The 14,322-nt window shown below is 44.1% G+C and overlaps 1 protein-coding gene across 3 annotated transcripts in view; it reads left to right on the top strand.

Annotated features, from left to right (window-relative positions):
- Positions 1 to 14,322, top strand: part of EEPD1 (endonuclease/exonuclease/phosphatase family domain containing 1) — a 136,642-nt gene that overhangs the window by 80,900 nt on the left and 41,420 nt on the right. For all 3 annotated transcript variants that reach the window (XM_012461284.3, XM_012461283.2, XM_012461282.3), the window contains exon 3: positions 2,256 to 2,307. In XM_012461284.3, the coding sequence (XP_012316707.2) occupies positions 2,256 to 2,307 (52 nt within the window). The remainder of the gene's footprint in view (positions 1 to 2,255; positions 2,308 to 14,322) is intronic.

Genomic DNA, 14,322 nt, shown 5'->3' with positions numbered 1-14,322 from the left:
CCACTTGGCATACAGTACATCACATTCTGGACTGGCCGTGAGTGCCTTCCAGGCAGGGAATGCCATAACCATCATGGATCCTCGGTCACCTGCCCACAGTAGGGCTCTGTCAATGTTTGGAAAACAAATGAGTGGCTGAGCAGGGTCCTTTTGCGAGCAATGGTTTTAGCTATTTGGGTGAATGTTTTCTTCTTTGTATTCTTCTGAATGTATTCAAATTCCTTACAGTAAGTAGCTGTCAGCTACTTTTAGAATATTTTCTGGCAAAATGTTCATAAATAACATTTAGCATTTTAACCCTTGTTAAGTGTACAGTTAATGGCGTGGCATAAAGTACATTTACGTTATTGTGTAACATCACCACCATTCATTGTCTCTAGAACTTTTTTTCTTTTCTTTTTTTTCTTTTTCTTTTTTGAGATGGAGTGTGTCGCCCAGGCTGGAGTACAGTGGCGCGATCTCAGTTCACTGCAGCCTTGACCTCCCAGGCTCAAGAGATTCTCCTACCTCAGTCTCTCGAGTAGCTGGGATCACAGGCATGTACCACCACGCCCAGCTAATTTTTTGTATTTTTAGTAGAGACGGGGTCTTGTGATGTTGCCCAGGCTGCTCCTGAACTCCTGAGCTCAAGCAGTTCTCCTGCCTTGGCCTCCCAAAGTGCTAGAATTACAGGCATGAGCCACTGTGCTGGCCCTCTAGAACTTTTTCTTAATCCCCAAATGAAATTCTATACCTTTTAAACAATACCTCTCCATCCTCCTTTTCTCCCAGTCCCTGATAAGCACCATTCTGTTACCGGAAAGGGGTCTCAATGCAGACCCCAAAAGAGGGTCCTTGGACCTTGTACAAGAATGAATTTGGGACGAATCTATGAAGTGAAAGCAACTTTATTGGTAAAGTAAAGAAATAAAGAATGGCTGGCTAGGGCCAAACACAGTGGCTCACGCCTGTAATCCCAGCACTTTGGGAGGCTGAGGCAGGTGGATCATTTGAGGCCAGGAGTTTGAGACCCACCTGACCAACATGGTGAAACCCCATCTCTACTAAAAATACAAAAATTAGCCAGACATAATGGCACACAACTATTAAACCAGCTATTCGGGAGGCTGAGGCAGGAGAATGGCTTGAACTGGGAAGGTAAATGTTGCAGTGAGCCAAGATCAGGTCACTGCATTCCAGCCTGGATGACAAAGACTGTCTCAAAAAAAAAAAAAGAGAGAGAGAATGGCCTGCTATTTGTATGGTTATTTCTTTATTATATGCTACACAAGGGGTAGATTATTTATGAGTTTTCCAGGAAAGGGGCAATTCCTGGAACTGAGGGTTCCTCCCCTTTTTAGACCCATGTAGGGTAACTTCCTGACATTGCCATGTCACCTCTAAATTGTCATGGCATTGGTGGGAGTGTCTCTTAGCATGCTGATGCATTATAATTAGCGTATGAGCAGTGAGGATGACCAGAGGTCACTTTTGTGGCCATCTTGATTTTGGTGGGATTTAGTCAGTTTTAGTCATTTAATCAGCCTCTTTACCGCATCCTGTTTTATCCACAAGGTCTTTATGGCCTGTACCTTGTGCCGACCTCCTATCTCACCCTGTGACTTAATGCCTAACCTCCTGGGAATGCAGCCCAGTAGGTCTCCGCCTTACTTTACCCAGCCCCTATTCAAGATGGAATCGCTGTGGTTCAAACGCCCCTGACAATTCTACTTTCTGTCTGTGTGCAAGTTACTCTAAGATACCTCGTGCAAGTGGATTCATATGGTATTTGTCTTTTGTGACTGGCTTATCTCATTTAGCGTGTCTCCAAGGTTCATCCTCAGCGTGGCGTGTATCAGAATGTCCTTTGTTAAGGCTGAGTAATACAGCCCATTAAGTGTATGTACTACATTTTGCTTATTCATTCATCTGTTGATGGTCATTTATGTTGTTTCTGCCTTTTGGCTGTTGTGAATAATGCTGCTATGAACATCGGTGTGCAATTATCTATTCGAGTTCTTGTTTTCAATTCTTCAGGGAATATACTTAAAAGTGAAATTCCTGGATCATATGGTAAAAATTACTTTCAGAATTTAGAAACATTTTAAATACTTTCAAAATGGTCATTTTGATTTAAGCAAAAGGTCACCCTAAGATGTGAGGTGACACAGAAATGCAGGATGACATCTCAGCCTTTTTTTCTGTGACTTGTTTGATGATCCTTGGTAACATGAAATGATTAGTTTTCAAGTGTGGTTTTGATTTTTTTCTTACAGCATCAAGCTTCTAGCTGTGCAAGAACTGCTTGACAGAGAGGCCTTGGAAAAGGTAAACATTTTGCTCTTTCTGCCCCGTATTCACAAACCGAGAACAGAGGGCCACCACATAGGAAAAATTCACCTCCCTGTCACCGGAGACAGCCCTTACTGAAAAGACGGTCAGTTGTTTTGTATTCTTGACCGTCAGCGAATCATGCAGAATTTTAACCTCAGCCCCCGACCTTGCTGACACTGTGTTCACATCTATAAACTTGGCTGTGCCTGGCTCCCTCAGGGTTGCGTGCGGGTTGCGTGAAAGGCATAGGCTCGCGCTGCGGGGGGCCATACTCTGGAGGAGGCTTTCTGTGCTTTGAATCATCCGGAGCCAGAGGCCTCCTGCGTGCTGGAATCTGTGCTGGCCACCTCACTCCATTTCTGCTTGCTGTGTGTTATTATCTGGGTGTAGGGACGATAGAATTGAGACCCAGGTAACTTGCCCAAGGCAAATGAACTCAATAGAAGAGTGATGATTTGAATCCCAAGAGTTCCATTTCCAAAACCAATACTTCTCTATGCAGTAGTCAAGTTCATGAGTTTGTGACTCTTTTTAGGCTAGTACTGAGGATTGGGAAACTGCCTCCCTGCCCCCAAACTAACGTTTCACTGTGCACTGGAAGAGACCCCCTAGTGTGTCTCGGCTTTCTATGTTCAAATCAGGCCTGCAGTTGGGGATCCTTTGCCAATTGAGGGTTCAGGTTTGGCATGAGTGGTGGGGTGGGCTCCACAAAACAGGCTGGGTGGGTGCTGAGGAGGCTAGGCCCCCCTACTTGCCCATCAGGGGCCTCCCAACTGATACTAAGCTCTCAGACCCTGGGGAGTTCAAGACTCTTCCCGCATACATAGCTGCAGGTGATAATTAGAATCTGTAATGCTAACATGAAGGAAAAGCACCCAAACAATACTCATTTATTTTTGGTTAGAGAGATAAGCACTTGAACTGTATTCATTTAGTTTTGGAATTTAAACTGTGGGGGGCCAGGTGAGGTGGCTCTGCCTGTAGTCCCAGCACTTTAGGAGACTGAGGCTGGAGGGTTGCTTGAGCCCAGGAGTTTGAGACCAGCCTGGGCAACAAAGTGAGACCTCATCTCTTCAGAAAATAAAAAAATTGGCCAGGTGTGGTGATGCACACCTGTGGTCCCAATTCCATGGGAGGCTGAGGCAGGAGGATCACTGGAGCCCACGAGGCTGAGGCTACAGTGAGCCAAGATCATGCCACTTCACTCCAGCCTGGAAGACAGAGCAAGAGACCCTGTCTCAAAAAATAAAATGTTTGGGTTAGTAGTCAGTCTGCTGGTTGGCACCAAAACAAATAAAGTCTTTAAAATAAACACCAACCAGTGGTGTGAGGGGAGAATGGGGGCTGAACACTGCTTTGGATTTGATGTCCCCTCAGCCTCATTTCTATCTTAGGTCAACCAAGGATAGAGCTGCTGCCTGACCTCAGAGAGGCAAAGCAAGAAACAAATGAGTTAATGTAGCAAAAGCGCTTTCTAAATGCCAAAGCACTCTACTCATATTAATTCTTAATTACTTATATCAATTCTTAATATGCATTCAGCCATTAAAACATAGTGGTCAGGCTATAAAAGACATCACTGGGCCAAATGGCAACAATGGATGTGGATGGTAAATGAGATGAAGGTATTATATTAACATTAACATTTCCTGAAGTTGATCATTGGCTTGTGATCATGTAAGAGAATGGCCTTGTTCTTCAGCAGCGGTTCCCAACCTTTTTGGTACCAGGGACCAGTTTCATGCAGGAAAATTTTTGCACAGACCTGGGTTGAGGAGATAGTTTCAGGATGAAATGAAACTGCCTCCTCAGATCATCAGACATTAGATTCTCATAAGGAGAGCACAAACTGGGGACCCCTGTTCTTAGGAATTAACACAGGTGTATTTAGGAATAAAGGGGCATGTTTATAACTTGTTCTCAAATGATCCAAGAAAAAAAAATAGTGATGTATATATATCAGATAGAGCCAGAGAAAGATGAGCATAATTCATCGAGTAAATAAGGCAAAATACAAACAATTGATCCTTCTGTGTAAAGGGGTATATGAGTTCCTTGTACATTCTTGAAACTTTTTAAAACCTTTTCCCCCTCAAAAAAATTGTCAGCTTGGTATTCATTATGCTTATTTGTTTTATTCCTCAATTTAAAAAACCATCAGACAAAGCTAGCAAATGTAGAGCCCAGTGCTGGGGTATATCAGTATAATAAAAATGCAGGTGCCAAATAATGGTTATGGCCAGGCACGGTGGCTCACGCCAGTAATCCTAGCACTTTGGGAGGCTGAGGAGGGTGGATCATTTGAGGTCTGAAGTTCAAGACCAGCCTGGCCAATGTGGTGTAACCCCGTCTCTACTAAAAATGCAAAAATTAGCCGGGCAGTAGTGGTTTCTGCCTGTAATCCCAGTTTCTCAGAAGGTTGAGGCAGGAGAATTGCTTGAGCCTGAGAGGTGGAGGTTGCAGTGAGCCGAGATCGCACCACTGCACTGCAGTCTGGGTGAGAAAGTGAGACCCTGTCTCAAAAACAGAAAACAAAAATGAAAACAGAAATAACGGTTATGTCTTTTGAACTAGGTGTACGTCCAATTTATTGAGGCTGCAGAGCCAAGCCAATCTGTGGGTGTTAACGACTTGCAAAACCTAACAGAGAAGTGGGGTCAGAGATTACTGTGGCTGGTGGCGCAGCCAGTTGTGCTGCCCTGAGGATTTGATTTTGATGCTGAGGCTTCAGTGGAGCAGGCCCTAAACCCTCCTAACTAACTGGATTAACTTGGATTACTTCCTTTCTCATGTCTCAGTTTCCCAGTTTATAAAAGGGAAACGATTCTAATTTGTAACTCACAGAGGTTTTATGACTAATTAGATAGTTCATGTAAAGGACTTTGACACTGTGCCTGGTACTCAGTGATCTCCAACAGTTAGCTGCTGCCTGTGTTCCTTCCTCTTCCTCCTCCTCCTCCTCCCCCCCGACCCCGATCCTGCCTCCCCAAGTCTCCTGATGGTTTTGTATTGTTCCCCCCATCTGAAAACAGGACCAGTAGAAAGCTTTACAAGATGGTCTGAATACACACAGAGGGCAGCAGGGAGCCAGATTCACTGAGTGTCCTCCTCCTTCCTTCTGTTCATTCATTTATTCCCTTATGCTACAGGCATTTGTTGAGCTTCCGGTGTGCCAGGCAAGTAGCAAACATTTCTCAAAAAGTTCAGAAGCAAATAGTCATCATGAGCTTGAAAGCTAGTTACATTTTGAGTGACATATGATATATTACCTGGCATAGTGCTATTTTGTGCATCAAGATTGGTCCAGTTGAGGCCGGGCATGGTGGCTCATGCCTGTAATTCCAGCACTTTGGGAGGCCGAGGTGGGCAGATCACCTGATGTCAGGAGTTCAAGACCAGCCTGACCAACGTGGTGAAACCCTGTCTCTACTAAAAATATAAAACAAAACAAAAAATCAGCCAGATATGGTGGTAGGTGCCTCCCAGCTACTCAGGAAGCTAAGGCAGGAGAATCACTTGAACCCAGGAGGCGAAGGTTGCAGTGAGCCAAGATCACGCCACTGCACTCCAGCCTGGGCGACAGAGCAAGACTCTACCTCAAAAAAAAAAAAAAAAAAAAAAAAGGGGGATTGGCCCAGTTGATATGCTGGAATTAGATGAGTTCCTAAAGGGCCTCATGACTTACAGATTCCCTTCCACCTGGACTGATTAAAGAGCTACCAAGAAAACTTACTGTCAAATGTAGAGCTTTGTTACTCGAAGTGTGGCCCGCAGACCCGCAGCATTAGAAGCTTGTTAGAAACGCAGAATCTCAGCTCCCTGAATTCAGACCCCCGAATCAGAGTTACATTCTAAAAAGCCCCCAGGTGATTATGTGCTCGAAAGTTTAAGAACACTGCTGTAGACTATTATTTATTATCACCATCGCTATTATTAACTAGTCAGAAAGAATCTGTGAGCTGTCAATTTGTCTTTTATAGGCAATTAAGCCCTTTTTTTTTTGGCACCAAAAGAGAAGAAGTAAACACGGTCATTTTATTTGTGAGAACCCAGTTTTTATTTTTAGTTCTCCTGCTGCTTCTTTTCATTAAGAAAATAGTATTAATTCAATAGGTAGAGCCAGCAAAAAAGGACTTAGTTAGACACACATTCTGCAAATCTCAAACCTCTTTTACTGTCATGCAGCTGAGCTTCAAACGGCAACCTGCCTTTGAGTTTTGTAATCTGAACTCCCGACACCCCACTGTGATAGAACTGGTCGCTTCTAGCCAGACGATCCCAACAGTAGGGACCTGCACAGGCCTCCCTGTTGTAAGATGGGAGCTATTCCAAAGGGGCCGTTTCCTTCACAAGTACTGGTAGATGAAATTTGAACAATAAAAGATTTAAATTATGTAAAACAACATAAAAAGCTAAAAAGGCAGCAGTCTTTTAGGGTCTCATAGAAAATAAGTGCTTTTTCTTGCAAATATTAGGCCTTGTTACTAGGATCTTAGTATTTTTAACTTAAAATGACCAGCCATTTGCTTAAACATTGCTTGATTTTAGGTAGACATCCTTCCCATTTTTAGACGTGCCAAGGTTTTCCTGTTTTCTACAGAGCCCAGAGCCAGCTCTGAGGAGGTTCCCTGTGGCAGAGCCAAGTTCTCCTCCTGGTGTGGCCTCTGCTGAGCTGCTCTGTCTGGTGGAGGATCTTCCCTGAAGGCCTCAGTTCCTTTCCTAGTCTGTGAAACTGCTCTCTGTGGTTCCTTCCCACTCTTCAACACCTGGGCTTCATTTTACAGAGTTGATTTTTTTCTTTTCTTTTCTTTTCTTTTTTTTTTTGAGATGAAGTCTGACTCTGTTGCCCAGGCTGGAGTACAATGGTGCAATCTCGGCTCACTGCAACCTCCACCTCCCAGTTTCAAGCAATTTCCTGCCTCACCCTCCTGAGTAGCTGGGATTACAGGCACCTGCCACCACACCCAGCTAATTTTTTTGTATTTTTAGTAGAGATGAAGTTTCACCACGTTGGCCAGGCTGGTCTCGAACTCCAGACCTCAGGTTATCCACTCGCCTTGGCCTCCGAAAGCGCTGGGATTACAGGCATGAACCACTGTGCCCGGTCACAGAGTTGATTCTTGATCACATTTTGAAGAGGGGGAAGTTTTGCCCTTGTGTACGCAGTTTTCTAGTATTTTCTCCAATTGCTTGCTCCAGTGGTCCTTACTGTGTTTGAGGGCTTTCCTGTTTCACCTACCCTATTTACCATCAAATCACCTGTTCCAGGAAGAGGTGAATGGTGAACACAAGCCCAGTACATAGATACACAGAGACCCCAAGACACAGATCAGTAGGATTCTAGTTTTTGCCTCTTATTCTTTGTCTTAATTTAGGTGCAGTAGATTGGGTAGGAGGTGGGGGACACTTGAGGGGTCAGGCTTCTGAGTTTCTCTTCCCTGCTAACACTACACAGAGCCAGTTCCCAGACTGGTAAAAGTGACTTATCATTTATTTAAAAAATGTTATAAACCATACAATTAACAATCTAAGTTCCTCTTCCAATTTCTTGCTTCGAAAAATGGTTAGAACCATGAGCAGACACTCTAAGATGTGTGAGTGTCAGGGCATGTGACATTGATCTGAAAAAGTGTTTTGGATTAAAATGTGCTTTTTTTTTTGGTCAAACATCCATTAGGTCCCAAGAGCAAGAACTTGCTGTAAGAAGGATACATGCCATGCAGTTCTCTGTTCTTTCTGCTCTGAGAGTGGGACACTTTTGTTTTTCTGAACTTAAGTCACAGGGACGTGTTTCCCAGGCTCTAAACACAGGCCCATCTAATGCCTTTAAATGTGGCATTTCATAAAAGGAAGTAAAAATATTGGTACAGCTTGATTTAGAAAGATCATTTTTCAATGACCCTTTCAAACCGCTTCCTGCAAAGCCACAAACAATAGTTTGGCCCGTCACTCCAGCTGGAGGTCACCCTTACTGTGGTAAGACTAGAGGGTAGGCCACCAGCTGACCCAGCCTGAGACTAGTGCCTGCCTGAGAAGCTGCCTGTGTGAGCTGGGCCCTCTGGAGGCACAGGACCCCCGCCTGGTGGCCTCGCCAGTGCTGCCTCCCAGGCCATGACTGTCATAATCACAAGTCCACTGAGTTCCTGCTGTGAGGGCACAGGTGGGGGTTGAAGCCAGCCCTGCCATTTGCTAGCTGAGGGACCTGTGAGGCCAGTTACTGGCTAACCTCAGTTTTTTGTTGTTTTTTTTTGAGATGGAGTCTTGTTCTGTCACCCAGGCTGGAGTGCAGTGGCACAATCTTGGCTCACTGCAACCTCCGCCTCGCAGGTTCAAGCAATTCTCCTCCCTCAGCCTCCTGAGTAGCTGGGATTGCAGGCGTTCACCACCATACCCGGCTAATTTTTGTATTTTTAGTAGAGACGGGGTTTTGCCATGTTGATCAGGCTGGTCTTGAACTCCTAACCTTGTGATCCGCCTGCCTCGGCCTCCCAAAGTGCTGGGATTACAGGCGTAAGCCACCGTGCCTGGCCAGCCTCAGTTGTTTTTTAACACACAGCTTCACAATAATACCTACCCTGTTATGATATTTTCTTGTAAGAACTAAGTGAGATGTGTGAAAGAAAAGCCATTATGTATATCGTAAGCACCAGAACGGCAGTAGCTGTGCTATCCCTTCTACTGCTAATTAGCTGCTGATGTGGTCGTCATCATCGTCATCATTGGCATCTGGTCCTTACTTCTCTCTGGAGAAGCCCAATTTGAGATCGATTTGTTGCCATTAGAAGATGTGAAAGAAGCTACATCGCCGCTGCTCCTTTTGCCAAATTGTCTAGGAAAAGATGCCTGTCAGTCCTCCCTGGATCCCAACTTCTAGTCTAGTTTTCCTGAAGATCGAGCAGATGACCTCGAAGATGTCTTAGAGTCCTTTACATGTGTGACAAAGTGTGTGCATTTCATCAGCAAGCCTGGGACTAGAAAAATTCAACTTGGGCTGGGTGTGGTGGCTCACACCTGTAATCCCAGCACTTTGGGAGGCCAAGGCAGGTTGATCACCTGAGGTCAGGAGTTTGAGATCAGCCTGGCTGATATGGTGAAACCCCATCTCTACTAAAACTACAAAAATTAGTTGGGCGTGGTGGCACACACCTGTAATTCCAGCTACTTGGAAGGCTAAGGCAGGAGAATCGCTTGAACCCAGGAGGCATAGGTTGCAGTGAACCACAGTCGCACCAATGTACTCCAGCCTGAGTGACAGAGTGAGACTCCATCTAAAAAAAGAAAAATTGAACTTGAAAAATTAGTCAGGGACTTTCCAGGCGAACCCTAGTGGTGGGTAACATTAAAATGATAGGTTAATAACTTACCAGGAATTTTCAGAAGGAAAGAGGATGGTAAACCATTTTCACATAGACATGTGTGAGTAACCTAAGGATGCAAAGTGCTTGTATCTGTAATTCATGAGGGTGTTTTCTGAATATACACACATGCACATCCATAAACACTACCTCTTTTATTATGTGTTTTTGGAGTGTTTTTTTACTGTGATTTGGACTTGCAATTAATTTAGTTTCTGCAACAATTGAGTGCTTGCTCTGTGCTAAAATTGTACTATTTACCATGAGGGATAAAGTTATAATGATACATTTGATTATAGAGATACATTTACATTTGAAGGGCATGCATAGAATCCCAGAATGTCAGAACGAGGGAGACTTAAAATCATCTAATCCAACCCTGTCGTTTTGCAGACAGGACATTGAGGCCAAGGCGGTTGAAGTGCCCCCTGCCCCAGGTCCACAGCAGGTGCACTGGTAATCCGGGACTCATCCCAGCAGACTGGGCTCCATTTCCCAGATCCCCTAAGTGCAGCCAGCTGCCCATCTTCTATGATCTCATTTAATCTGGACATCAGCCTTAGCAGGCATACTGGACGATTCTATCTCTGCATTTCCCGGGAGTGGGAGCAGGTCCAGAGGATCAGTCCTGGCCCAGGTGGTGGGGCGCCAATGCCCAGGTCTTCTGATAGTGTGACTTGTAGCAAAACAGACTTGTACGGTTGGTGTTAGCCTCCTCTAGCAGGAGGGACAGAGAATGTGGGATGGGGGATAGAGAGGAGGCAGTAGCCAGTTCTGAGTTCCAGATTTGGACAATGTCAGAGAAGCACCTAAAAGTGAAGGAGCATGCAGGGTGTGAGGGCTGCCTGGAGACCATCCACCTAGCAGGAGGTTATGGGGGCCAAGAGCACATATGAGAGGATGGAGAACGTGGATTGGACACATCCTTCATTTGGGTTTGGTGTCCAAATGAATTGCTTCAAGAATCTTAACTTATAAAAATATATATACTTTGAGGTGCTTTTTTTTTTTTGAGACAGAATCTCACTCTGTTGCCCAGGCTGGAGTGCAGTGGTGCGATCTCAGCTCACTGCAACCTGCAGCTTCTGAGCTCAACCACTTCTCCCATCTCAGCCTCCCTAGTAGCTAGGATTATAGGCTTGCACCACCACACCCTGCTAATTTTTTCTATTTTTAGTAGAGACTTGGTTTTACTGTGTTGCCCAGGCTGGTCTCAAACTCCTAGCCTCAAATAATCTGCCCACCTCAGCCTTCCAAAGTGCTGGGATTACAGGCATGAGCCACCACCCCCGGCCAGATACTTTTTAAATATGTGTGTGTGTGTGTGTGTGTGTGTGTGTGTGTGTGTGTGTGTGTGTTCTTTTAAAAATATCAAAATGAGATTCTTCAGATCCCTTAGATTATTTTCCCCCCAACACTTAGCCCTTCATGTAGTCGGAGCTGAACTTGAATACCACCTTGAATGATCAGTATTCATATATATGTATAAATTTGTTTTTTCCATTAGGTTTAGCCAGATCAGTCAGTGGCTAATCACGAGTAAACTCATTGTAATCACTTTCCTGGCTAAATTTCTATCAGCAGGAAGCTGGCAACTTCTCCTTGAAAAGGCTGATGAGCAGAATTGTGGAGCCCAAATTCCGTGGCGTGGAGTCTAATGAGGCTCACTGCAGCCACCACAGCTGCCACCAGCTCCCCGTCACAAACTGAGCGCTCAGGATCCACCCAGCACCTGGCTGCCACAAAGTGGGCATTTTAGTGAATTATGGGCTAGGCTCCATGGTTCATTAAATACACACACACACACGCACGCACACACACACGCACAGATTTGTTCCTTATTTGAAAATCATCACAAGATACCACATATATTTAGAGGTTCTCACTACCTTTTTCTTTTTATGAAAAGCTTTTCTTCAAAGTGAGCAAAAATTAGAGTCCCCAAATAGGACTTTTAAACTGTCTTTAGTTCTCTCAGATATCAAAGATAAGCAAATTAAACCATGAGGGTTCATTTTAAGTGTGTTGCATTAGCAAAGTTTGAAAGCATGATGTGTGATGGTGAAGTTGTGCCCCGGCCACCGCTGGGGAGGGCAGGTGATATGGTGCTGTCAAGTTCTTGGACAGCGTATTTCATTAGCAATTGCGATGTCCCTCTCCTTTGACCTGTCATCCCTTTCCTGGGAGTGTATCTTAAGGAAATGATCTGTAAAAATGGAGAAATAATGAGCACGCTATAGCATGCTTTATAATCGTGAATAAGTGGGAGGCAGTTCAGTGCTGTGTAGGGAGAGAGGTTAAAAAATCTGTGGTAGATCTACCCAAGGGCCTGGATGCCACATTTCTATGAGGCTGTGATAAGATCTTTTAGCCTCATAGAAATGTGGTATGATATTTGCCGTAAGGGAGAGTAAGCCGTTATACCTACGGCGGTTACAACTATGTAAAACATATATTTATTCTTTCAACCAGTGTGTATTGAGTACCTCCTTTCATCAGGGCTTGGTCTAGGCTGGAAGATGCCTACAGCTGCGGACAGGACCTTTCCCTTTCCTATCTCCTGTAGCTCACTTTGTAATTTAAGAGGAAAACCTTCGCAATTACACAAATGTTTATTTAAATACAGTAGTGAAAGTGCTTAAAAAAAACCAAACAGGTTGTCAAGAGAGAGATCCTCACCTAATGTTCTCAAGACATCAAAAAAATATTTAAGGCCAGGTGCAGTGGCTCACACCTAATCCCAACACTCTGGGAGGCTGAGGCAGGAGGATCACTTGAGCCCAGGAGTTAAAGACCAGCCTGGGCAACCTGGTCTCTAACTCCTGGGCTCTCTAATAGTGAGACCCTCTCTCTACAAAAGTTTTTAAAAGTCTCTCTAATAGTGAGACCCTCTCTCTACAAGTTTTTAAAAATCAGCTGGGCATGGTAGCACACACTTGTAGTCCCAGCTACTCAGGAGGCTGAGGTGGGAGGATCACTTGAGCCCGGGAGGCTGAGACCACAGCAAGCCATGATTGCACGACTGCACTCCTGTCTGGGTGACAGGGCAAGACCCTGCCTCAAAAGAAAAAAACATTAAAAGTAATAATTAGATAACTTTGTTTCCATTTTCAGCTTTTAAAATCAATTTAATATTCCTGGACTGAACTTTTTAAGATCCCCTGGGCAGCTGTGGCTGGAGGAGCAGGAGGAAGGGAATAGGTGGCTGGAGGTGCACAGAGCTAGAAGGGTGGATGGTACACAGAGATGGAGCCGCCCTGAGTGGCCCAGAATCCTGCACAGGGAGGCCCTTCTAGATCAGAGCAACCTATGGTCAGTCTGCAGGTGAAATCTGGCCCATAGCTTGTTTTTATAAAGTTTTATTGGAACACAAATATACCCATTCAACTTATTTTCTGTGGCTGCTTTCGCACTGTAACAACAGGTTAAATTGTTGTGACAGAGACAGTATAGCCCGTAAAGTCCAAAATATATCTTACTTGGCCTTTCACAGAGATAGAGTTTGCCAACTCTTGTTTTAGATCAATGGTGCTTGGCTACTGACCTCTTTAAATATCAGATGAAAGCTTCATGCTCTCTTCCCAGAAAGATGCATATATGTACCTCTCCACACATAGAGGTATTCATTGAGGTTCCATATTCAGGAGGTCCCAACACTCTTGAAGCTTCTCCATGGAGCCCTCGGGTTCATACTTCTTGACACTAGTGGAGGTAGGATTCATTTCTTTCCCCTCAACATCTTGAAATAGCTTCTCTCATCTACTGAATGAGATAAACCTAGTGAGGAAATGAATCAATCCTTACCAGTGAGGTTTAGTGCCCAGTCAATGGGGTGCAGGGTGGGGGCATTTATGTGGTTAGAGTCCAGTCAGATTTTAGACAATATCATGTCCCACTGGTGTAGAAACAACATCCCATCCGTTCTCTTTCTGTGGCTTATGGTTTGACCCCACATGGGTTATTCTAAAGGAATTATCTGGTTTATAGACATCTGTGCTCCCATTCTTAATCTCCTTCTTTCTAGAACCATTTCCTTCCTCTGTAACTTCAGACTCATGTAGATCTCCTTAAACCTGCAATCGTGCTGGCATTTGCCCTCCTGTCATTTTTGCCACTGTCCTATTTCTCTTCTTTCCTCTACTGATAGTTTTCTTAAAGGTAAATTCTCATCCTACACAGCCAGCCTTCATCCCTTCTCGGCTATCCTTACCTCTTAAGAACCTGGCCTCTGTCCCAGTTAATCTAACACGTCATAGCTCACCAACTTCTAACCTAACTTACCAAAGCATTTTAGTTTTCAAAAGTGTTTTGCTTTCTAGTATTAAAAAGTATTATGAAATAATTTTATGTAGAATTTAAAATTATGTATATGCAATTATTTTTTGGTAATTTCTGTACAGTTACTTGATTTTTATAATGAAAACGTTGATTGTACACTGAAATATAAATTTTAATTTTGTAGCCACTTAAACACAACAATGTGAATTCAGGAGTGAGAAAAGGAAATAAATCATGCCTGGAACTTAGCTTATCTAGGTCAAATGAGCAGCTTGGGGAGTCTGCATCACTGCCATCTTTTACTCATGGTGGTTGTTTAATTAATTGTTCTTCATACTCTAAAATTTTCATTACTTCTCAGTCTTCTAATTGATTC

The sequence above is a fragment of the Aotus nancymaae genome, unplaced genomic scaffold, assembly GCF_030222135.1.
Source record: "Aotus nancymaae isolate 86718 unplaced genomic scaffold, 86718_ANA_hifiasm-v0.15.2.pri h1tg000025l, whole genome shotgun sequence".
In the NCBI taxonomy this organism is placed as follows: Eukaryota; Metazoa; Chordata; class Mammalia; order Primates; family Aotidae; genus Aotus; species Aotus nancymaae.
Note: the sequence above shows the minus strand (reverse complement) of the source record. Positions and strands in the feature narration are given on the sequence as shown.